The sequence below is a fragment of the Sceloporus occidentalis genome, unplaced genomic scaffold (genome assembly GCF_023333645.1).
Source record: "Sceloporus occidentalis isolate IW3139 unplaced genomic scaffold, rSceOcc1.0.p SCAF_183, whole genome shotgun sequence".
In the NCBI taxonomy this organism is placed as follows: domain Eukaryota; kingdom Metazoa; phylum Chordata; class Lepidosauria; order Squamata; family Phrynosomatidae; genus Sceloporus; species Sceloporus occidentalis.
In genome coordinates this window covers 1,009,625-1,034,476 of record NW_028317163.1, presented here as the reverse complement: position 1 = coordinate 1,034,476, position 24,852 = coordinate 1,009,625, and the positions used below count along the sequence as shown (strand labels likewise).

The 24,852-nt window shown below is 37.6% G+C and overlaps 1 protein-coding gene across 2 annotated transcripts in view; it reads left to right on the top strand.

Annotated features, from left to right (window-relative positions):
- LOC149278705 (membrane-associated guanylate kinase, WW and PDZ domain-containing protein 1-like) overlaps positions 1–24,852 on the top strand; it is a 152,076-nt gene that overhangs the window by 124,380 nt on the left and 2,844 nt on the right. The window contains exons 13-22 of one of the 2 annotated variants that reach the window (XM_089501834.1): positions 6,779–6,810; positions 11,739–11,955; positions 15,418–15,509; positions 15,891–16,083; positions 16,702–17,001; positions 19,804–20,007; positions 21,307–21,397; positions 21,831–21,891; positions 22,262–22,405; positions 23,225–23,363. In XM_089501834.1, coding sequence (XP_089357960.1) covers positions 6,779–6,810; positions 11,739–11,955; positions 15,418–15,509; positions 15,891–16,083; positions 16,702–17,001; positions 19,804–20,007; positions 21,307–21,397; positions 21,831–21,891; positions 22,262–22,405; positions 23,225–23,363 — 1,473 coding nt within the window. Of the gene's footprint in view, positions 1–6,778; positions 6,811–11,738; positions 11,956–15,417; positions 15,510–15,890; positions 16,084–16,701; positions 17,002–19,803; positions 20,008–21,306; positions 21,398–21,830; positions 21,892–22,258; positions 22,406–23,224; positions 23,364–24,852 lie in introns of both variants that reach the window. The other variant, XM_089501833.1, reaches the window with a different exon arrangement.

Below are 24,852 nucleotides of genomic sequence, written 5' to 3'. Positions count from 1 at the left end.
CCCGTATAAGTTAATCAGGAAGACAAGTAAGGTAAGAAAGGCTTAGAGGTGTTAGTTGCTGAATCTGTTTGGATCAGTCGGTTTACAGCCTTAAACTGATGTACCAATGTGCGCTGCAACTTACAGTAATAAAAAGGTTAAAGGCCAGATAGAAACTGGTGTAAATAATAAACACTCAAGTTTATAAGTGGTTTTGTTCCCAGCTGTTATCAGATTGGCAGATCATACGGTGATCAAATTGCTAAATGTGATTAGACCTTATTCCAGGAAAAGGCTAAGTGCTAGGAGAGGGGAGAAAAATCCAGGAAATAGGAGACTAGACAAACACTCCATTAAACGACCCTGGCTCGTGTTGATTTATGGGTTTTAAAGGTGCGCCATGTAATTCAAGACATGAGTGATGAGTGGTGGATTTAGGCTCCGTCTGTACACATCTTCAGCTGGTACTTTAGGAGGTTTAGTATCCAAAATGAGATGGGCAGCCCAGTGAGGAGGCAATTAATACACCAGCTGATGCTAAAACCCAGCTTTCTCCATGCAGCTGTAGGGCTTTTGGGTTTCACAAGGACCCATAATCCATAGTAGTTCAGGTCATAGGGGGTTTAATATGAATGAGCTTGCTCTACAAACAGTGGTATTGTACACCGACATCTGGCTTGTGTTGAGAAGTGTCAGCAAAAATAGCACAATTATACCCAGAAACCCTTTTTTTAAGTGGACTTCATGAACTGAACCACGTGTGGTCCATGTTAGACACCATAGTTCATTCAAAAGCACTTCCAACCTCTTGTTTGAGTGGGAGGCAGGACTTGAACAGAAAATCAATGAAAATAAAAAAAAAAAAGGGAAAAAAAAGGTTGTCAGTAAGGATTGTGAAAGTTGTAGCCAAAAACTATAGGACCACATTTTGCCCTAGATTAGGTTAGTGTGTCAAAAAGTTTCCTTCGTAATATGCTTTCCCTTTAATTGTTAACTGAAGCAACCGCGCCATCTGGAGGCAGAACTAAGTTACTACAGTTTAAGCACAAAAACAGAGCAGCTGATTTGTTATCTAGTCTGACCAATAGTATCCCATCTTAAAGTCAACATCTCGTTAATATTGGGATCCTGGAACCCTCCATCGGTTGTTGGAGTATGTATCCCATGATTCTGTGTTTTTCCATTGCGTCGTGGTCTCCAACAAAATGTTAACAAAATCTGACATTCTCTTATCAGTCTACAGTAGTTATTAATATTTTGGCATTTTAGAATATATCAATAAGTTACTAAGCAGTGATGCTTTCATTAAGGATACTGTCACAGGCAAGCCCTTCTTCGACCACACCAAAGCCCCGGGATATAATATGATATCACCACTAAAAGGTATCACAGCATACTATGGATACTATCTGTTCTAGAACGAATAATAACAATATTGTCCTACCAAGGAAAACGGAGGCGAAGAGGTGTTTTTTGCAAATATATGATTATCCTGAAAGTCTAAAATCTAATATCATCTATCCCCGTTTAACTCTATTCGCGATATACATCCTATACGGACTCTGATACCTCTATATCTGCATTAACAGTTCAACCCCGTAAAGAGATGTATCAAAGATGATAGAGATCATTTTTTGACACATTTTGTAATTTGGAACCCGAGCATTTGAAAATCATTCTTCAAAACGTGTGATGTTCTCAGTGTCATTAGAAAGACACTTTTCAAAAGGAGACGTGCCTTTGCTTTCCCTGACGGTCGATTTGAATGCAAAATTATTCACGAAGAAATCATTCACAATGTTTTTGCGATTCATTGTACTGGAAGAAGTAAGAAGTCAACCAATTTTTGCATACTTTTCATCAGCCCGAGAGAACAAACATATAGAATTATTTGTCAACACAGATGAGGGTTCTTTTCAACAAATACTTGTTCGTGCCCTCAATTTATTCTTTATGTAAAAATTCCGGGATGTGAGTAATCTGGAATAGAAACATGGCTGATTGGATTGTAGACCTTACACCATACTTAAATAAGATTTATCTAGGTGCCATATTTCGGGGTCAGACTGCAGTAAATAGGATGTGGCTCTTCTGACGTTGACCCTTGCTCACACTCTTCCGTAGCAGTGAGGTCTCTGAAAAACGTTGGGCCCCCATCTAACTGCCCATCACACCTTCCTTCCAGTGCAAGAACATGTCTAACGGGGCATTGGGCAAGGTCATAGCTCCTCCACCTGCAACTCCTAATGTTACAGATGGGCCCTAATGGGCCCATTCAAGCCCGGCATGTTGGTGATCGCTATGTGCTCACTTGACCCCAGCCCTGTGGATATTTGGGTCTATCTGTACCCCGAGGTCAGTGCAGGTTTGCTTTTCTTGAAAGTTCGTATTTTTTTTTTGACCAGTTGTTTCATAAAATCAGTTGTATTTATGAAAAAAGAAGGCAAATCTCAGTTTTTAAGCAATTTTAGTTCCCAGAAATGTGCTGGGACTGGTAGCCGTTCAGGGGCATTGAAATTCATATCAATGACCATTTAGCTGCTAGATCAATAAAATCATAAATTATTGGTGACAACTCATTGATCTTCATTTGCGCTGATGGCTGAACACCAGCAGAATACTTGACCCTTTTGCCTTTGCATCTGATCTCAACAGATTGTCCCCAAACAGCAAGAGTGAGACCTGAAAGGACAAAAATAAAAATTACGTCCCACCATTTCCATGGACTGCCTCTAGCTGTGTCTCCTGCTAAATTATATATATATATATACGCCCTATTGGCTGGATATAAGTATCGGCACGTTATGTTTTTCTGCTCATGTAGCGCGTGGCCGGTATATCCGGCCGGTGGCCATACACACTGTCGGTGCAGCAGATCAGGTGTGCGTGGAGCGATGTCGGGCAGAGGTCCACCAGGCATTGGCCCAGTGTGCTGGATGGCCTTTCTGGTCCTGTCCATTAAAAAGGAGCGATTGAGAGGCTCAAATTTAATGAAACCAATGCAGAAAATGAAGGAGTCATCTCCATACTGTACGACGTTAAGAAAATATAAGTCACCCTAGAGGAAACACCCTTCCTGTCTTTTGGGTAAAATAAAAAGCTTCCAGTTTATTTGAAAAGTACCCAAGACATTATTTTAAATAATGTCTAATGTGAGGGACTTTTTTCGGTGGAAATACTAAGATAAGGATTTAATTCTTAGTATTTTTCTTGTCTTCGATGTTGCTTCGATGGTCAGGAGTACACCGGTCTTGAGGCTGCAAGGTACCAATTCTGGTCTAAAGTGGCTCTTTATATTGACTGCGTTTTTTTTCTCCATTGACCCCTGGGATTGAAATGAATCTTTTTCTCTCCTCCTGTCTGATGAATCTCGTCTTTATGTCTCCGTTTTTCTGTTTGCTTCTCTCGTTATTTCTTTGCCTGTCGGGAGGGAAAAAAAAAAAGATTAAAAACTCTTATCATCTGAAAAGTGAGAGAATCCTTATTCTGTTTCCCGTGAGTTTAGAGCTGTGTGTCGGAATTCCAAGGGTCGGTTTCAAACTGGTGAATATACGGCTTATATAATGTCTTGAAACCCAACGTAGGTCAAGCCAACGATATCCGTGTTCCATTACTCCCGATAAATGTCTATAATCTATACGGGCTCTTTAAAGACTACGCTGTTGTTGTGTAGCTTAAAATAATAGTATAGAAGAACCCTATTGCTGTTTATTTGAATAAATATCCGCGAGTCGCCCCGATTACGGAAGGACGCTATGCCTTTTCTGTCCGTAGCATCCTAATCAGAAATGTATCCATTTATTTACTTTGCGATACATGTTTTCAAATGATTTAATACACATGTTCGGCGCTCTTCCCAAAAGAGCGCTTGACATTTAATACAAGCGAATACAACCTTGTTCCTTAAGTCAATTACCGCCGGGGTTCGCAGTAAACAGTAGTAGGAAAAGAAAATGACATTTTGTGATTCATTGCTCTTGTGGGGGGGGGGGGGGGGAACCAGAAAACAACGGGATTGTGTATTTTTCAATCATTTTCAGCATGTTCAGTTGGCTCGGAAGAGAAGGATCTGGGTTTAATTGCGATAACAAGATTCTGGAGGCTCTTGAAGGAATATATTTTGTTCCCTTGGTTCTATTGTTCGGAAGCGGTAGAGGTTGATCTAGTGAGGGAATTTAGACATGCGCGGGATAACCGGAAAGCTTTCCTGTGTTGAAAGTACAAAAAATAAAATGAAAATTGAATAGGAAGAGCTAAGAAATACGTTTTTCTGAAATTATATACGAACCTTAGTGTCCCATAGCATGACATTTCATTGGGCGTCCAAGGCTTATGGTGATTGGACACATGCCTTTGCCGACTCCAACCTGGACTCCATCTAGCGCAATCCGACCCCCTTCCAGTCCAACACAGAAGAGAAACAGGAAGGAATAGGAAAGATTTTGTAGATGTTCCCCCGGTGGTTGGTCAATGGTTGTTACCCTACGTCTCATCTCCATCATGCATGCCCCAGAAGTGGCTAGGCATGCATGCATTAATAATGCATGGTTCAGGGCTTCTCGGTGTAGTATAATAGTACAACTATAGAATGATTACTTATGTGCTTTTAGGGCAAGATACAATCAGGCAAATATGTTATGAGTCTCAGGGTTTTTTCCCCCAATCTCAGGTTGAAGGAGAAGATTCTCAGTGTCACAAAATCTGTAACTGATATCTTCCTATTCAACACTGATGTGATTATATATAAGACTGCCAATTGGTGCTTTTGCTTCCAGTATGTTGCGGTTGATATCCCTGCTTGACTGCAGGTGACTCAATTAAGCAGGTCCCCGCTCCCCGCCTACTTCCCCTCCAAAAATGGTATGTCCTGCGATGTCAGGGGGACCTCCTATCCACATCCCACATGGAGGGGGGGGCTCCGGTAGGCAGAGCCAGAGAGATCCCAGCTACGCCTATAGTTTAAGGTGTGATCAGGAGAAAGCTGGTCTGTGAGATGGAAACACAACGCTAATGGGGAGCTTTTGCCGGTCATTACCTCTTACGATTCCATCAATATCTCATGCTGACATTTATACATTCTGTGTTTTAGATTCATTTTTTCCCCTTAAAACCAAATGTTTGCAAGTAACTCCTCATTTCGATTGACATTTAATTTAGTCAGTGCTGTCCAACGCGGCATTAAGTGCGGTTGACCTTTTTTTCATCAATGTTTTGCCATAGACCGTTGTCATCATAGCATAGTGAGCGTCGTATTCCCTGAATTTAAGGGTCCCTTGAAATATGCATGTTACTGGGGGGGGGGGGGGGTTGTCGCCTTTCTAGTCTCTATATAATAGAAATAATACAAAACATATGATTCTTTATTATATTTGGGCAAAAGTATATATTTAAAGTTTAAAACTGTTTTAAATTGGATCTTTAATGAAAACATGATTTAAGTATTTGGAACCCTTTAAGGTAAATACTGATGAAAATGTAATTTTATTCAGTAAATTAAAATAATAATTTTAAGGCTGTTTTTAAATTTTCGCAAATATATATGATGTAAAACAAGGAAAAAATATTTATGCTTTTCTTTTGGTTTTTTTTGCACTTCTTGAAATAAGTGGCACGTACTGCACCATAGAAACTGCTTAAAAAAAAATAATACATAAAACATTTTTTTTTCTTTGTACGAATTTTTAACTCTGTCGAAAAATATAAAAAAGAATACAAAATAATAATTTGTAAATGTTATTATTTAGTCTACAAATTGGCCATGGTGGCCAAATCCAGGCCTTTATCCATCGAACTAAGACTCCCCTAAAACCCTGTTGTCAAGAATTACGAGGTAGCTGGTGCTGTTTGTACATATTTAAATGGCTGTTAAATAAAGTTCATGCCAGTTAGCACCTATATGTAAAAAAAAATCTTATAGAAATTTGTCTTTAAAAAAAAAATTTAGCAAAATATTTTTGAATCCTGTTTTACAAAAGAAATAAGAATTCCATTAGAAAAAAAATCTGTTTTTTTTTTCTATTAAGCTACACCTATCCCATAAATTATTTTTCATCATCAAAAATTCAACTGGTTCCCAGTTTGCCCTGTGAGATGTGGCCAAACTATACCAGTCACCTACAAAAGAACAAAAAATACTAAAAATTCACGAAACACGCTGGTTTCCAGATTTCCGACTGCTACATGTTTATTAACCTAGATGGAATATCAACCCCCCCCTCCGGCTCCCCCTTTCGTTCCTTTGCTGGGGAAAAAAACCCAACATTTTTTAACACGAGCTTGTATCTGTTCTCATTGGTCTGATAAAACTGACAAGCGGCTCGCGTCAAAAAAAAATAAATAAAAAAAAAATCTTGCTTTAATTATTTGCCAAGTGTCTCTTAATCCAGGAGAGCGTTTGAGATTCACACCGAGCGCTCGATTCCTTTAGGCCGCCGAAGGTCTGAATTTATTCTCCCCCAGGCTCTGGGCTGCCGCAGCACAAGTCAGCATAGCTAATGCAGATAGATTTCTGTCTCTTGTTTCCCCCACCTCTCTCTCTCTCTCTCGCTCCCTCTCTCTCTCTCTCTCTTTTTTTTTTTTTTTTTCCCTTTCCTCACCCCCCCCCTTCGCTCTCTCGCTCTCTCTCTTTCTCGCACTCTGCTTTTGATTCGTTATAAACAGACTGATAACTCTGATGCTAAAGAGACAATCCTGGCATTGCTGTGCAGATGGCTACGTTAGAATGATATACCTTGGGATTTTTCTTAGATGAACGGACCATTTGTATGGTAATGATTATTTTCCTCTTGTCGTTTTCCAGGATTGCCGGTCCCAAGGAAGAGCCCGAAGTCGGTAAGACATTTTCTTCTTATTCCTTTCTTTTTTTTTTTGCCCCTCTCTTATGTGCCGATCTAAAGATTTTCACGTCTCTGTAATGTCAATTTGCTTTTTTTTTTTTTTGGTTGGGTTTATCGCTGTTTTATTCATAGTGTTGGGTGGGGGGGACGGACGACACAGATGAGTTTAATCGGCGCTTCGCGATTCGAGAGCACAATGCAGCAGGCTACGATTGCACCCACCCGTCATAACGGTTATGTCTTTATCGCACCTATTAATCGTCGAGGGTTACTTCTGTGGCAGTTTAATTTAGGAAAGAGGGGGGGGTGAACTATCATCCATTTCCGACGTCGGAAAAAATCAAGAGACTCCACCTTCTTTTTAATATTACGGGGTGATGGAACACCTGCTACCCTCACCTTGGAGCTTTGGGACCTTAAGTATTCTAATTAATTCCCAAGGTTCTGGGTTTTGTCCGGCGTAACCAAGGATTCTTTTATTTATTTATATCTCGTGAAAGAAACGAGAAAGGGTAAGGATGAAGTCGCTGTCGTACGCCGTTAGTGTGTTGAGTCCACCAGGGGACAGCCTTTGTCTATCTCTCGGAAAAGGTTCTCTGCGGGTGCCTGCAGGTTTGGGACCCCCCTCTAAACATCTAAGCCTTATTCATTATTTATTTATTTGGTTTCAAGATGCTGCGCTGAACCTGCCTGTTTTTCTTTTTTTGTTTTGTTTTTCCCCAAATGAGAACAATAATGAAAAAAAAAACACATATATGTATATATTTCTAAAAAAAAAAAAAAAAAAAAAAGAATGTAAAAAAAGCAAACCACCATCGCCTGCTATGATGAAGAGTTAGACAACTGGAACTATTTGATGAGTTATATTTGATGTTGTTGGGGTTTTTTTTTTCCCGTTAATGTATTATAGAAAATGTGTATACGTATATTTGTATTCTTCGTCAGCTGTTACCTCTTCTTTGTAAGCAGCTTTAGAAGTAGTGTTTTGGCTGGCAGTCAGAGGGTTAAAACAACAACAAAAAAAAACCCTGTGCACCCTTTAACTGTTTTCTATCCAGCTGTTAGAATAGAATATTGACTATTTTGTATGTACTGTATAAATATTTTTTTAGATATACATTTTTACTTTAAATTTACATTTAAACTAAATTTAGATGATCTCAACTGTTTTAGACATTTTTCACAATTATATTTTTTTCGAGGGAAAGGTCCTGCGTATTAACGTCTCGTTAAAAAAGGGTTTAAACGCAAACTTTATCAGTTATCTCTTTTTTTAAGATTTTTGACCGATTTTAGTGATTTTCAATTATTTAACATACATACTCAATAGTTCTTAGAAAATTACATTTTTTAAAAAAATATTTATATTTTTTTGTGCCTATCATATTCATAAATCACCGTACGCCACGCAAATTAGTTCTGCTCGTATACCAAAAACCGAATGTATATTAAAATAATTGATATAATTTCTAATGGCTTGGGGCAAGGTCACATGACTTCAGGTCCAAACCAGTGTCACATTATATTAGTACAAAAAAAAAAAAAAAGACTCGCTTGTAGCCCAATCACAAAAATGTCAAGCTGTATGGTTATTTTTCTGCACCGTAGTCAGAAACGATTTGGCCTTTGGTGACAAGGACTCCCGTTCTTTAAATAAATCTGTCGTCTTCTCTAGTTAACCACAGCCCCGTTTAAGTAATGTGCGCGTTATATCGACGACGTTTAATGTCTGTTGTCCAAAAAACAGGAGCCAGATTTAATTTGTGATGTGAAAAGCAAGATAAATCCTCGGGCATTAGCTGTAAGCTCCTTTACAAGGAATGTTTCCAAGCTCTTTCAGTAGAGTGTAATTAATGCCTCAACCGTAGAACGTTTATTTTCCAATAAATGGGTCTATAACACACTGGAAAATTCAATAATAAAAAAAAATTTGCACAAATAATTCACGATCTACAAAGTCCAACTTGACTAAGGATTTCTTGGCAGCAAATTTCTGTTTGTAATCCCAGCAGAAGTCTACCTCTTACAATATGTCGGGTACATGGACAGTGGACAACTCTTAAGGGTTGGTGGGAGTGGCAGACCATAGAAGCCGGTGCGTCATTGGTTTCCTGTCCTGACCAATGTACCCAATGGGATTGTGACTTAGGTTTTTGATGTGCTGCACATGACCAGAAGGGGCAGATTCAGACGTGATGACGTTTTCTTTTTGCCTTAACAGACAACAGAGTATTAACCATGGAAACCGCTGCATCACATGGTGTTAACGCAGCCAATTAAATTGGAGATCTTTCAAAAAACTTCAATTCGTAGAAACATTGGGTTTCATGGCAGATCGGCCATGTTCGGCCCATCTAGTCAACTGTTTCTCCTGCTGTAAAGACTCAAACCTTAATCAGTCGTTGGTCTCGTCTTAGGTTCCGTAGCCATATGCCCCTAACCAATGCTTGTTAAAATTCCAAAAGCCAACCATTTATAAATCTGGCCAACACTACTCTATTTAAAAAAAAAATAAAAAAATAAATATATATATATTTAAGAACCCAAATTACATTCGGATTTAATTTTTGGATTATATATGAATTTCGATTTTTATCCTTTTATGATATTTCTTTTTGTCAACATATCTCTAGATGAGTATACTATACATCTGCTGCCATATGCTAATCTTCTTACCAACACCACACTCACATCTGTAGTCATCATGTGTTTGCTCGCCCTTGATCTGCTCTCAAACATTCTTTTCGGATTAAAGTAAATGACGATTTAAAAAGAATTTGTTTCTCTTTTTTAAAAAAAATGCGACAGGCTTGTATACAAGAGATACCATAGGCAAACCGGGCTCATAAACGGAACAGTAACTTGAAGTGATCCACCAGTGAGCTCATAGGGAGTTCTTCGTCATGACTTCATACCTAAATAAAAGAATAAATAGTTTTTTAAATTCTTTATTGTGATTTACTTAGTTCAATATTTTTTCCCTTTTTTCTTTTTATATCCTTATCCTGATATTTTGTGTTCTTGCAATGCTCCTAACGTCAATTAAAAAGTGTAATATTACCATAATAATCAAAGATTTACTTAAAAAAAAAAAAAAAATAGTGTCTGTAACGAGTTATCAAACATGTTGGAGCCTTCGGTTTTGAAAGTCTTTACAGATCCCACCAAACTTCCCAGGGTCCTTTGATTTAGCTACTATGGTCCGATTCTAGGACCCTGACTAGCGTTTTATGTTACAATCCTGTTTTCCAATAGTGAGCATTTTCTGCTCTCGTTGAAGCGCCTGAGAGAGTTGTTAAAAAAATCACCATATCTGTAGAATCTTGTAAAAAAACCACTCGGAAATGAATAATTTCATTCTAATGCTGTTGGCAAATAAGGCAAATTATCATTGCACTCTAAACAAGTAGATATCTCCAGTCCTCCATTATTCTGCAATGGATTAATGGTCCCTGCCGAGTCGAGAGGTTGAGAAAGTTGTTATTCTATGTAAGTATATCTTGTCATGACAACGCTCGATAATTTATGGAAATATATTCCTCATTCTTATGCCCTTCTGCTGCGTTTCTTCTTCTGTGATGTGTATATATTTTTTTTAACTCAAGAAGTGTCCTCCAAAAACCTACTTCTTCCCATAAAGAAAGAAAAAAACGTCCGTCGTCTCGTAGTTTCCTAGTGTCACTCTTTCCGTTAATAGTTTGTTGAGTGACACTCACCCAAGCCTTCAATCTTATCGAGTTTCGTGAATGCGGAGCGATGGCTGTGTCTGTTTTATTAATGGTTCCCATTGTTTCTGTAGACAATTTAGGAGCTTTTTAATATAACTCTGATTGTATCCCTGGAGTGATACGGAGGCATACATCATCATTTAACCCTTTAAGAACATGCTTCGATCTACTGCATGGGTTATTTGGGGTTTTTATACCTTCTCGAATTATGACGGCCCATTCCCAGATGCCTCTCCGGAATGTTTCTGTTCCAACTAGCGTTTTCTAAATCAGGCTGCCAAAATAGCTCCATACATTTTCCAAGCTAAATATATCTACCCGCTTTTTTAATTTGTTATTGTTTTTTGTTTCTTGTTTGGTGGTGTTTTTGCACCTACTGCAATATATTGGCAAATATATCATTCTTAAATACGACAGGATTATTTCATTTATTTTTGAAATCTGCATATATCCAATATAATCTGCAGTGTTAACAAAATGATTCTTTACAGATTATTGCTAAAACAACCGTCTTCAGCTCTCCTTCAGGGAGACAGGGTGCACTCGAGCAGGAAATTGTTACCTCTTCACATTCTCTGTGCGGAACCCGGTAGCGTTATGTGGCTTCATTTTTTTTTAATCTTGCTTAACACCTTTTTTTTTTTTTGCTAGAAGAATGTGTTCATGGGTCTATTTTTTTTTTAAAATAGTTTTTGAATCCACAAGTGTGTCAGCGCCAACATTATTATTCAAATCTCGACCATTATTAAATACGTGGATAATGGTTTCCATTATACAAAGAAATATATATATGATTAAGTACGACATGCTTACATGGGATCATCCATATTGGTGATTGTGTAGGAACGACGACGGATTATGCTGAGCGAATCTTCATCTTATTCTCCATGATAAAGGACATGACCTTTTTTTTCAAAGGCTGTAGAGATAAATTATTGATGTTGTGTATGGACACGGCACAACTTTAGAAGAATCAAGATGGTCTTTTTAGTGGCCTTGGGGTTCCCTTAAAAGCTAATAATCTGGAACAAGCAGAGTATCTGGAACATATCAGGAGTTGGGAGTCATCACAGCTGTATAGCCTCAAAAAACTTGTGTACCGGAATTTTTTGATGTTTGAAGACTGTATGTGTTGGATGTTATTGGCAAGAAATTGATCCTTAAGGACTTCTGAATCTTTTTCTTTTCTTAACAGCAACCACTTGAAAGGAAAGACAGTCAAAATAGCTCACATCACAGCGCCTCAAGTCACCATAGTGGACACACAGCGTCCCCACTTCACACTGCTCCAGTCCTCCCAGATTATCCAACAAGTGAAGCACCAGCTGTGGACCAGGTGGAAGGCTCTGGGCAGAAAAAGCCGGATCCATTTAAAATCTGGGCCCAGTCCAGGAGCATGTATGAAAGCAGACGTAAGTTTAACATATTTTAACCAGATTTTTTAAATTCTGATTGTAATTGTCATTCCAACTGTCCCAGCTCAGAATGTTAGAGGGCTTCATAATATGTCAAACTGTTCTAAAGCATAGTTATCATATCTGAATATGTGTAGGGGTGAGTAAATACTTGACTTTGGGTAAGGCATTGAGGAACTGGTGTTACGTGGAGCTCCACATCAGTGGCACATGTTTTAAATGACTGTTATTGATTCTCTCTGGATCCTCTTTCTGTCGTCGGCCTCAGCTTTGGTCAAATAGTAGAGTGAGAGCTTCAATGCCATAGGGTCATTGGGCATATGTGGGAAGTTCTAGGGTAAACTACCTTGAGCTCTCCCTGTTCTGGAGGAGTGTCTTTGTGTAGGGGTGGGGCTAGCCATGTGCAGAGGAGGGGTCTGGGTGATAAGCATGGGGAGTAGTTAAAAGTGGGTGGGGAGGGGACCAGATACCTCTCCCCCCCCACCAGGAGAAAGAAGAAACTAATCCGGGGGACCAGCATGTGGCTGTGTGTATCTGGACATCGACTGCCCACTGTAGGACCCAATTTACAATTTGAGTGGCAGTAAGGTCCTGTTGGCCATATGCCCACCAGGTTTATTGCCTGGTGTGCTAGATGGCTAGTCTGGTCCTGATGAGCTGACCCTGAGACTCTTGGCTTTCCATTATTTAAACTTGAGCTTCCAGATTGCGTGACCCCTGAGAATCTCCCCTTCACTCTGAGACCCTGAGATCTGGACAAAAACCCTGAAACTCGAGGTCAATCCCTGAGAGTTCCCGGGTATGCTGATGGCCCCTCATAATAATCTTGAATAATCTACAAAAAGGGGTTTATTTGAAATGCCTACAATTAGGAAAAAATACAACGCCACCTTTGCTAGGTTTTATTTTTTGTCTAAATGGTATTATCTTCCTTTACGGTATTATCTTCCTTTATCTTCCTCTGATATAAAAGATGCGTGACAAGAACACTTTGAGAGAGGCGTTATTTCTAGTGAATCTGTAATGAAGAAAGAACATTGGATTGATATCGATGTTTGTTTAACTTTTTATGGCTATTTAATCTTGATAAAGTTAAATTAACAACCAATTAGACTAAAAGGCCAGTATGAAGAGAGGCCTCGCAGTTAATTGCCTTATTGACATGGCAAAGTGAACTGAAATAGTAGGTTTTTGTGTTCCGGAACGTGACGTAGGAAAATACCATTTTGATATTACTAATTTAACTGTTTTCATTGGCTAAGTCTCAGCTGCAATGAGGCTGTGTCAACTGTTTGGATTTTAGTCAATTTCCAACAAATTTTCATTGCATAAATCTTAAAATGTAATTTTAATCATTAATTCCATGAACTAAAGATCTTCAATCTGTCCTCAAAATACTTAGTACTTTAAAGGTAGTCTTTTTTGGGCTTTAGTCAAAGTATGTTTTTCAACCATTCGTATATTTCTGTAACCAATCCCACTGCCCAATTCTTTCCCGACAGATAGAATTTGGATTGGTGGAAGGTGAGGGATAGAAAACGAGGTGGTTTCTGGTGGCTCCCACACACACATGGTGCTCCTAGGTTGTCAACAACCCTACTTAAAGATCATTCAGAATGATAATCATTAAGAAGCATTGTAAAAGAAAAAAGTAGTGGAAAGCTGCAATTTTATACAATGAAACTGCTGTTTTATAGGACATACCTTTTTCCATCAAAAACAACAAAGGATACAGGATAATTGAAACTCATCAGTTGATGACATTCATCAACTGTTTCCTTCAAGGTTGCAATAAGAGAGCACATTCTTTAACAAACTTGTAATATCACGTCATGCCGAACATGTTTCACAACCTTCTTTTATTTTATTCTTTTTGACTACAATGGCTGATTGTACACATTTTTTTTCAGCTACTTAAGACCATCTTAAGAGATCTTCTCAAATCATACATTTCCCAGATTCCACGTTCGTAATTTTAATCCTAACATTCCTCCATAGTATGAACTCGAGGCTTGACCACACACTAGTGCCCTTCCTCTGATTTGTATCGATTTATTTATTTATTTATTTTTTAAAGAAAAGACTTAATATCAGCCTTCCTACTTGACTCTCTTAATGGAATTGACGTTTAGAGACCACCATTCCAATCAATGAATACACAGATCTAAAAATGACTGAAGGTTTTCCGGGAAAGCCATGCCGGGGGACATGAATATTTAACCAATAAAGCTCTGTCTTTCAAACTCTGTACCTGTAGGTCTATAAAAGAAAGGAAACCATAAGTAAGATGCTAGCTACTGAAGTAGGCGATAGAGGGTCTATGTATCCATACATCGATATGTCAATTTACGTTGGTTCCAGTCTGTCCCATTACCACTGGGCTGCTTTGGGTACCAGCTAAAACTCCAAAGAAAAGACGTTACTTTAAAATACTGCGAGATTCTTAGTAACCATCCCCATGAGACTTGGTTTATTTAATGTATAATCTTTTAATTGAGAGATTGAATGTTCTCCATCTGTGGCCATGAATTCTAGGTTTGCAGACTCTTAACGAGAATTTATTTGCTCCAGAAAACTCCTTGAAATATTGCGGCCGATACACATTCAAACGAGCATCTTATCAACCAGGATGTGAGCTTTATGTACTGTGTAGCTATTTAATTGTTTATTTATGAACTCAAGAAGTGTAAAATGATCTATCCATAGACACCATGTTACCTTGTTAAAACCACCATGCATAAAATGGGAGAATTACGAGAAAAAAAAGTTCCAGTTTATAGTTTTATTAGACTCCATAGGTTTGTTTCAGTGTTATAATTTAGCCCTGCCACATTCTCTCTCTATGGAGATAGTTTAATATTTAAAATTTAAATATTTAAAATTAAAATATATATTTTTTAAAAATATAAAAATACTGAAAATATATAAAAATACTTTTAAAAAAATATTATAAAAAAAATTAGCCATTAATTGTTTTTTAAGCAGAAATTGCATTTCGCTTGTTCCAAAATTATACTGTGGGAAAAAAAAGCCTCCCCAGCTAAAGCAGAACAAAATGACTGAAGTCAGTCAGTCTGCTTCCTGAATAATAATAAAAGATGCAGCTAATAAATTATTAAAATGCACATTCGTGCCGCATCCAAAAGTGGTTTTAGCATAAGATTTATTCACTCGATATGCTGCCCTGACTCTTCCCTAAAGAGGGTCCAGTGGCCTTAATGCTAATCTACTTAAGTCACGAATCACTAAAAAGTCTGGGATAATACCGTATTATTTCAACAATTTGCGTGTTTTTGGGACCAATAATACCAAATCCCAATCCAATATAATCTGAAATTATATTTTTAAATATATTATGTATTTTTTTTGTATAATAATGGCAAAATCTGTTATAGGATACATCGAGATGTAAGGCTATTGTTTGCGCAAAATGTAAATGTATTTATTTATTTGTTCAAGTTCCAGATTTTCAAGAACATGATATATTTTTATGGAGGAAGGAAACTGGTTTTGGGTTCAGAATTCTTGGGGGGAATGAGCCAGGTGAACCAGTAAGTATCTTTTCATTCATATTGAGTATCCTCACCTGTTGTTTCCTATCGTATTACCTATTATGTCCTGTCTACCCATTGTACGGCGTTGCGGAATCTGGTGGCCCTATATAAAACAATAAATAATAACAATAAAAGGGTTCAGTCCAGGTGCAATAAGTGAAGCTTCAAATAAATCAACTATTGATCATACGCTGATAGGATCATTTTAGTGCATGCCCAGGATGTCTGACTCGAGTCCAGTTTATCATGGCTTCCACCAAGACAAGACGTCTACCTCTTGTCTTGGTGGAAGCAGTGATAAATTGGAGGTTCGGTTTTTCTTAATACCTCTGGACCTCTTCGTTCCTTGACCTTTCCGTTTAATTTTCCTTTTAACAGATATACATAGGCCATATTGTGCCTCTGGGCTCAGCCGATGCCGACGGCCGGCTGAGATCTGGCGATGAACTCATTTGCGTGGACGGGACCGCGGTGGTTGGGAAATCCCATCAACTTGTCGTACAGCTAATGCAACAGGCAGCCAAGCAAGGCCATGTCAACTTAACCATAAGACGCAAAGTGGTGTACCCAGGTGTGTACAGAATACAAAAAAGACTTCTGATAGATCATTATTTCGGATGCTATCCTTCGCTTGGATATAAAACTCATTCCGTTGTAGCTAAAAAAAATTTAATAAAATAAATATTAAAACAGATATTCAAATGATCTCCAAAGAGCGAGTCTTTGGCTGCTCTTGTAGCTTTACTGGTAGATTGTAAGCTTGTTAGCCAGGACCTCTTTACCTAACAGTTCCAGATTGGTCAGACCCGTTGAATGTATATATTTTATGAAGCGCTGTGTAAATTGTTGGCGCTATATAAATAAAAAATCATAATAATAATAGTAGAGATCTAGCTACTTACATGGAGATATAGAATTTGCCAGCAGCCAGACCCATTTGTCCCATCTAGTCACCCATTTCTCCTGCTCTAAGACTCCCTGATCTTGTCTTAGATTCAGGAGCCATATTTAATCCCCTTACTGCATTAGCCGCTACCATTTCTGGTGGTAGTTATTCCATTGGACCAGTGGACCAAGTAATATTAGACTAGATATAAACATTCTAAATTTCTTTGTGTTTGTGGGCAGTTTTGGTTATGTAAATGCATCTCATACAATTAAAAAAAAAAAAAAAAATTTAATATTTCAGTCCTAAAAGCGGAAAATGAGGTTCCAGCTTCACCCACTTCCTCGCATCACAGCAGTACCCAGCCAGCCTCTCTAACCGAGGAGAAACGCACCCCTCAAGGCAGCCAGAACTCTCTAAACACCGTCAGTTCCGGAAGCGGTAGCACCAGCGGCATTGGCAGTGGCGGATGTGGCGGAAGTATCGTGGTCAGTAATCCAGGGATCCAGCCATATGACGTAGAAATCAGGCGAGGGGAAAACGAAGGCTTTGGGTTCGTTATTGTATCGTCCGTCAGCAGACCAGAAGCTGGAACAACTTTTGGTAAGTTCTATAAACACCAGCAAATACGAGTTCTATCCAGAGATCGGCTACACAGAAAACTGTATTCTTACTGAATTTATTTGGAATTGAAGTAAACAGAAGAAATCAACATGTTTATTCTTAGGATGTGGTATTTTTGTGCTTAACCATGCAAATCCAAGATCCACGGGCAATTTCATGGAATTTAATTCTAAATGGATGGATTGTCATGCTTTGGACTCTAGTTTAATTCAATTAATTATTCTCCTATCCATAGGCAATAGTACATTTTAAGAGAACAGATTTAACTTAAGATGTTATTGTTTTGCTTAATATATATATATTTATTTCTATATAATATAAATAATATAAAATAATATAACACATAAATATAAAAAAATATGTATAAATTTATATAAAATATATAATAATGATTATAAAAGCATTATCTTCGGTGGCCTCTATTCTTACTAAAATATACATTAGACCTTGAAATATTTTGTGTGATTTGACCTGGAGTCTGAAGGAAAGAGGCGATTTAGAAACGCACTTTAAAACATCAAGTGAACTCTTTTTACATAAATATTTTAACCGTATTAAACAACATAGCAGAAAAAAAAACCTGCTTGACCTTTATTTTCTAAATGTTGAATGCCCCCTGTAAAATATTTACAAGCAGAGTATTCCGTGTAGTATGCACAGAGGAAAAAATGTTTATTTAATTTAATAAAAAAATAATTTAATATAACAATTGTTCTGTTCTTCTTAATGTAAGGCCTTTAAAAGGAAATAAAAATAATTGAAAAATATGGATATGATTACATTTTAAATATGATTTATCTTTCCTTAAGTCATTTTAGATTAGGTATACAGTTTCAGTCTTGTAGTACTTGACAAGCAATGCAATCGGGGCGGCCATTTTGTCTCGTAGGCTTGCAGTGCCTGGAACCTTGATGCCTAATACCGGTTGATGATCAAAATTATGTAGCGTTTTACTAGGAAAAATCTTAAAAACCTAGGACAAACCTTCATAAGTTGTACTTTCATATAAGAGTTAAAAAAAAATAAATTAGAGTATTGGGCCAACCGAGTGATCAAGTGAAGACCCCCAGTTAAGATACCTTTTATATCCTTTTGTTACTATATTTTATTAAATATATTGAGGAAATAAAGATGAAATATGTTAAAAAATGTAGATTTAGTAAATCCAAACCCATTTTGATCATTTTGAGGGTTCTTATGAGTCCCCCTCAAACGGACTTCTGCAAACCTAGAGATATAACCATTCCTTACTATTTCTGTAGGATATTAGGTCATCAAAATGAATATACGATTGAAATTACGCACACTTTGTTTTATTTAAAAATATTACTGCATGATTTCCCTTTAACGACCACCGAAACTGCTCTCTCGACTGCTCAATAATAATTACAATATAATCAACATAATGAATCAGAAGACCATTTTATACACTTTGTTTGATTTCGTTAAACTCCAATGGTCAGTGAGTATTTTAATGTTTCCGGTGCTCCAAAAACACTTGAGTTAACCCTTTCATTCGAGAAGAGAGTAATGGTGCCGTCTGATACCGGATGGTTTCTGCTGATCCTTTCCAGACACGTTTATATAATATTTATGAAGGTTTTGATAATGAATAAGGTTTTCCCTGTGCCTATATTCTGCATTCTGCGCTTCCATTTCTTGTCTTCCGATCTGCACTTTGAGCCCTGCTTACTTGAGCAATCCTGCTTAATGTTCCATTTCTAGTAATGAAAAAAAAAAAACCATTTCCGTTTGGCTTAGTCATGTAGCACTAAGTGGTGGTAGGGACAGCCTTTCCGATGCGGTGATTATCTTTCACACTCCAGAAAGTACAAAATATTGGCAAAGGCATGTGGAACGTTTATCCGAGGCGCACACAAAAATAAGTGGCATTGATGCAGATGAAAAACACAACGGTGTGGATGCTAATGGAAACTGCCTCAACAATTATATATATTTTTTAAGGAAAATCTTTTAATGTTTAGGTTCAGAAATGTTGATTATTACTGGTCGACTTTACCATCTGGACCTGTGGTGCCTGACCTCACGGACGCACAATATGGAAAAGACAATGAAGTTGTGTGGTCAGAGCACGTCCATGAAACACATTAACATTGATCTTTGGCCAAAAGTCATAAAATCTGGAAACTTTTATCAATTGAATGAAGCATTGAGATCAATCATACTTTATGCCAACAGCATATATGTATATATTAACAGATGCCTAAAGTACGTCTGTCGCCGACCGGTTAGGGTGTTTACAGATCATATCAAGTGTTTACTATGGGAACAATGTTATCTCTTACCTTTTGTTAAGTTGCTGATTATTGTTGATTGGTTCAGACAGCCTTTATAAAGGTGCTGTAAGCACATGGGGCAGAACTTCAGGACAGGAAAATAATCAGATAATGTTGGTATTTCCACCGGTCTCGGCTTCCGTTTAAGATCTCTGTCTTTAGAGCCTTTACAACGATTTATGAACAAAAGCACAGACTAGATATAGTTTCAACTACTTGAGCTGCAAACTCCATTTTGTTATTATCACACCATGGCGACCTATATAGACAATCCGATATTTTGCTGTTTTAAAATACTGCTTCACTGTAAAGCCAACAATTTAACCACCTACCTTTGCCAATGTTTTCCCTATATACAGTCCATCTGCCCTAATAACTTATGCTCAATGCATTATTAACCCTTAATCTTCTCTCTTCCCTTTCCGATTCTTCTCTGCTGTCCCCTTCAATGTCTTATGACTTTAAAACAATTCAATGCAAAAAGCCGGCAATGCATGTGTGGCCATGCCCCACAAAATAGGTCGGATTATAGAAGGAAGCCCGGCGGATCGATGCGGCAAGCTGAAAGTGGGAGATCGGATCCTGGCCGTCAACGGGTGCTCTATCACCAACAAATCGCATTCGGACATTGTTAACTTAATCAAAGAAGCAGGAAACACTGTTACTCTTCGCATCATTCCTGGAGATGGTAAAGTATTATCTTTTTTTTTTCATGTTTCACTGAAATTAATCAAATTAGGAGAATTAATGAAAACGCAAGTCCCTAGCTATGGTTGGACCGGCCCTTCATGAACAATTTTGGACCACCCGGTGCGTGTGAAGGACTATGTGTAAGTGTATGTCAGTGTAAAGATAAGTGTGTGTGTTAGCGTGAGTGTGTAGGTTTGTGTAACTCTGTGTGCCAGTGCGTATGTTGCTGGGAGAGGGGCTGATGGGGCCACTTGGCTTAACCTGCCCCCCCCCCCCGGGCCAGAAGTTGCCACCCCTCTCCTGATTACAATTGTAACCTGAATTACCTTTATTGCATATAGAAATCTGTACAATAGCCAAGAGACCTTTACCAACACCTGCCATGCTGTTCTGTGGTTTGAAAAGCTCTTTGTGATTGAGGAGCGACAAACCCATGAAATTTTTTTCTTTATAAGAAGAATATTGAGGAGAACACAAATCTTGAAAAACAGTTAACTCTTTCATAGTCATTTAATGGAACATTGGACTAGCACTGTTAGTGAAAACAGCGCCACAATATGTGTCCCCTGGCTAGATACAGAACCATTTGCTATGCCGTTTCCGGAGTAATGAAAATGCAAGGGTTACCTTGATTATGATTATTTTGAATTAACTGTTCGTACATCACTGCAGAAAGTATAATATTGGGAGTTCTCTAATATTGGTTACTAAGCCGGACTCGCATAATATCGTAAATCCAACGTATCTGCTAACACCAGATAAATTCAACCTGATGAAGTCAGAGATTTGAAGGTCCTCTCTTAACTCGTCATCCAATTTACCAAGTATGTCTGGTGCACTTTGTCTCTGGGCTCCTCTTGTATCCAAATGAATCAAATTGCCGGTGTCCTAGAGGGAATTTAATTACGTTAATATACGTTAAATATGCATTTTATAGAGACTTTGTGCTTACTTGATACAATCTTGTTTTCAAAAGACCAATTGGAACATGGATTTATTCTATTCTTTTTGCTAACCAGACCAACAGTATTTGTTACAAAAGATGGAAACTCAACAAAACAGAGATACAAATGATCATCGCGTTGGTTTCCACGATGAATGGTCACCTTTAGGGCTTTGTCCAAGAAATGTCATTTATACCATAACTAGGGCATCAATATTATATATTTTTGTACCCAAACAGGTCCTATTTTTAAGTAAATGTAGGTTTTCTAAATTTCCATCAGTACTAAAAATTTGTTTGGCAAAATATACGTCGGAAATCTGAATGCTTGATCCCGTTTTTTGTATTTTGCAGAATCGTCCAATGCCACTTTACTGACCAACGCAGAGAAAATTGCGACAATAACGACCACGCATACTCCTCAGACAATACCACAGGAAACAAAGTAAGGCGGTCGGGGCTTCAATAGATTATTTTGAAAATGTAATAATAAAAAAAAAAATGAATGAATAAATAATAAATAAAACATGTAAAAACATACATAACTCAATATAACCTAAAAAATATCTAAACGTAAGCCTAATCATATAGTTAATTACATAGAAGCATAAGGCCTTTCATATGCGATTTAAGGACGGATTGGTACAACTCTGGGAAACCACTTCTGGTTCAGGGAAATTCAACATTTTAGACTTCATAACTGCTTCGACGATCTCTGAACCGTCACCAGTAACCCCGATAGCACCCAACACACCTGCCAGCATGATTTAGTGAGAAATCCAGATGGGGGTGTCACTAAAATAATTTTTATTCTTGTTTTTTTTATCTATTTTTGTTCAGAAAGCCTTTTTGACTATGATTGATTTTTATTTTTTTAGGAACAATTCCAAACCAAAGCAAGAAGTCCAATTTGAATTTAAAACACCGCCTGCCGCGCAGGTAAGCATTTCGTTTGATGTATATAGTCACATATAAAAAAACTGGGCTCTGTGATCGACCCAAAAAACGCCCTGCGTTCGATTTTATTCTACAAGGAATATAATTTGAGATCCTTCTGGCATCCTTATTAGTTTGCCAAACCATCTAGTGCTCCTCTACTTATTAAAAAACTATTTTTGGGGGAGATCTACAAGACTTTACGGCTCGTTGATTAAACGATTGGCCGTATTTATTAAACATGGTCTAATGTTTTATGTTGTTTTTATTGTTTAATGTTTTATGTTGGTTATTATTAACAGCTGTTTTTGTCATTTAGTACGTCGATAGGACGTTGACATTTGCTAATCGATGAATCTGTTTCCCAAAGCAGGATCAAGAATTTTATTCGGTGGAACTAGACCGGGGGCTCAAAGGATTTGGCTTCAGTCTCCGGGGAGGTCGAGAATATAACATGAATCTCTACGTGCTGCGCCTCGCTGAAGAAGGGCCGGCAGAAAAATGTGGGAAAATGAGGGTATGTATCAATTCTCACACTCCTTTCCCCCTTTTTCAGGTAAATATAGGTGGCTCGTATCTGATGCCTTTTGACCACATAGAGTTGGAGATCCATTAGGGTATTGGGAGCTTATTTTTCACAGATGGATCTTTCGTGATAACTCAAATCAAATATTACAAATTTAAGTTATTTTATATAATTTGTGTGTATATATTTTAAAACCTACTTACTATGTAGTAAACATAGACACAAGGAACATGGGAACCCCTCTCAAATCTATAAATTTCATGGAATCTGGGCCAGTATCTCATGCAGCTCCACACCTTTTTTTCGACCTTTTGGTATCAAGGTTCTCTTCAATTGAGTCAAACTTTGTGTAGATACTATTTTATCACCGTGGTTCACGGTAATACATTCTTTGTACCTTAAAAGCAGCTTCATTTTTTGATTGCATCTATTTTTTTTTATGATGATAACAACAACATTGAGTTTTTACCGATGTGTTTCTGGGCGTTTAATTTGTGGTACACAAAGAAACCTGAAGAGATGAGAAGAACAGACGTGTAGATGGCAGTAATGTTTCTTTGAGCTTGCTATCTCTATTTCCAAAGGTCAGGATAATGTTCATTAAAAAATCACTCTGTCCTTGGGTTGAACAACAGCCCCATGTAGAGGACAACCGATCTTGAAAGGCCAAGACTATTTTTACATCCTTGGTATTTACTGTTGGAGGTAACACGGACCTGTTGGCCAAATAATTACACGCAGGTATTTTTTTTCTTTATCTATACTTACAAGGTTTTCTTTTGTTGTTTTTTTTTCTCATTGTTACATCAGGTTGGTGATGAAATTCTGGAAATTAATGGCGAGTCTACAAAGAACATGAAGCATGCTCGGGCAATTGAACTGATTAAAAATGGCGGACGGAGAGTACACCTGAGTCTGAAACGTGGAGATGGTTCTGTCCCAGAATATGGTGGGTCAAACTCTGAAACCATTGCTTTGCTTCCTGCCATCACTCCATGAATGATCTCTCTCTCAAGATCTGGAGCAGGAAATCCTTTTTTTTTCCTTTTACTTTTTAATCACCAGTGTCTTACCAACTTTTGCGAAATATGATTAATTGCTTCGCTTGTACTGAGTTCTATCCACTCTTCTACTCATCCTCTGCTTGCTTCTGTGGACTTGGGGCTCTGGAAGAGGAATTATCAACTTAGCATCATTGGTGAAGGAATAAAAAAAAATCGAAACTTGTCTTTTTTTTTTTTTTGTTAAAACTATACTTGTATCGAACTGTGCCAAACTGTTTTGATTAATTTGTAACGAAAGTGAAAGAAGGAACAGTGGTTATTTAAAAAATGTATCCGTAATTCTCACTGGGGGGGAAAAAAAACAAAGAAACAAACGCGAATCCCTTAATATGTTGAAAGAAAAACGGAAAAAAAACCATTAACCTCTTAATATATTGTGTGCAACGTTCTGTAAAGGTTTGTGAAACTGCCAGTTTCTGCTTTTTGAGCAGTATATATATATATATATATATATATACCAGATAAGAAAAAAAAATATTAATTGTTCTAAATAAAAAAAAAAAAAGAGAGAAAATTTTATTTAAGAGAGTATGGATAAAGATATGCAATCAGTAATCTGGATGTTCCGGGCATATTTCTATTTTATGTGAGTCAAGGATGTTCTATCAAATATTGTATTAAAGAAGTTATATTGTAAAATAGTCCTATTTAAGAGAAGTTCTGATTAAATGCCCTATATATAGGGCTTTTGCCCAACCAAAGGTCTTTGAAGTTTCTATCGAAACTGTTTTTGAAGGATGTCATGATATTTTTCCCATTTGTGGGTTACTGCCATTATACCTTCGACTTAAGCCATTTCATAAAACAAATAATATACTGTTGAGCATTTCATTAAATATAATGTAACGCTATTTATACATCTTGATATAGTATTGATTCTTTTTCTTTTTTATGTTGGCCACTCCAAACACCACTAGTGAATATTCAACATCTTCCTCAAATGTTGAAAGACAGAACCTAAATGTTTCCCAATGTTCAGAATTATAGCAGGTCTTTCTCCTACCCAACTTGTAATTATGGAGTTCATATATTTCCTTGTATCCATACATAATAAGATGTTTTATCACTGGTTACGAGGAATGTATTTACTTTGGGTGATGCTCCCCGTCTCCGATCCTATGAGACAAGCGCCGGGATATAACATTATGTTCTGGGGCGGTGCTTCATCAGGGACAGTTCGCTATAGAAGCGTTCCTGAATGGACAGCGTCCCCTATAGTATAAGTAGACTGGTTGGGGACATCGGAGATCTCCCTTTAACCGGCAGAGGAGAAGCGGGGCGTCTGGTGCCCTCCTCTGGACCTGCCACTCGGAATACGTTGCTGCCGGTAGCCACTAATTTTATGCAAAAAGTGTTTTTGGTTGGAAAATGCGT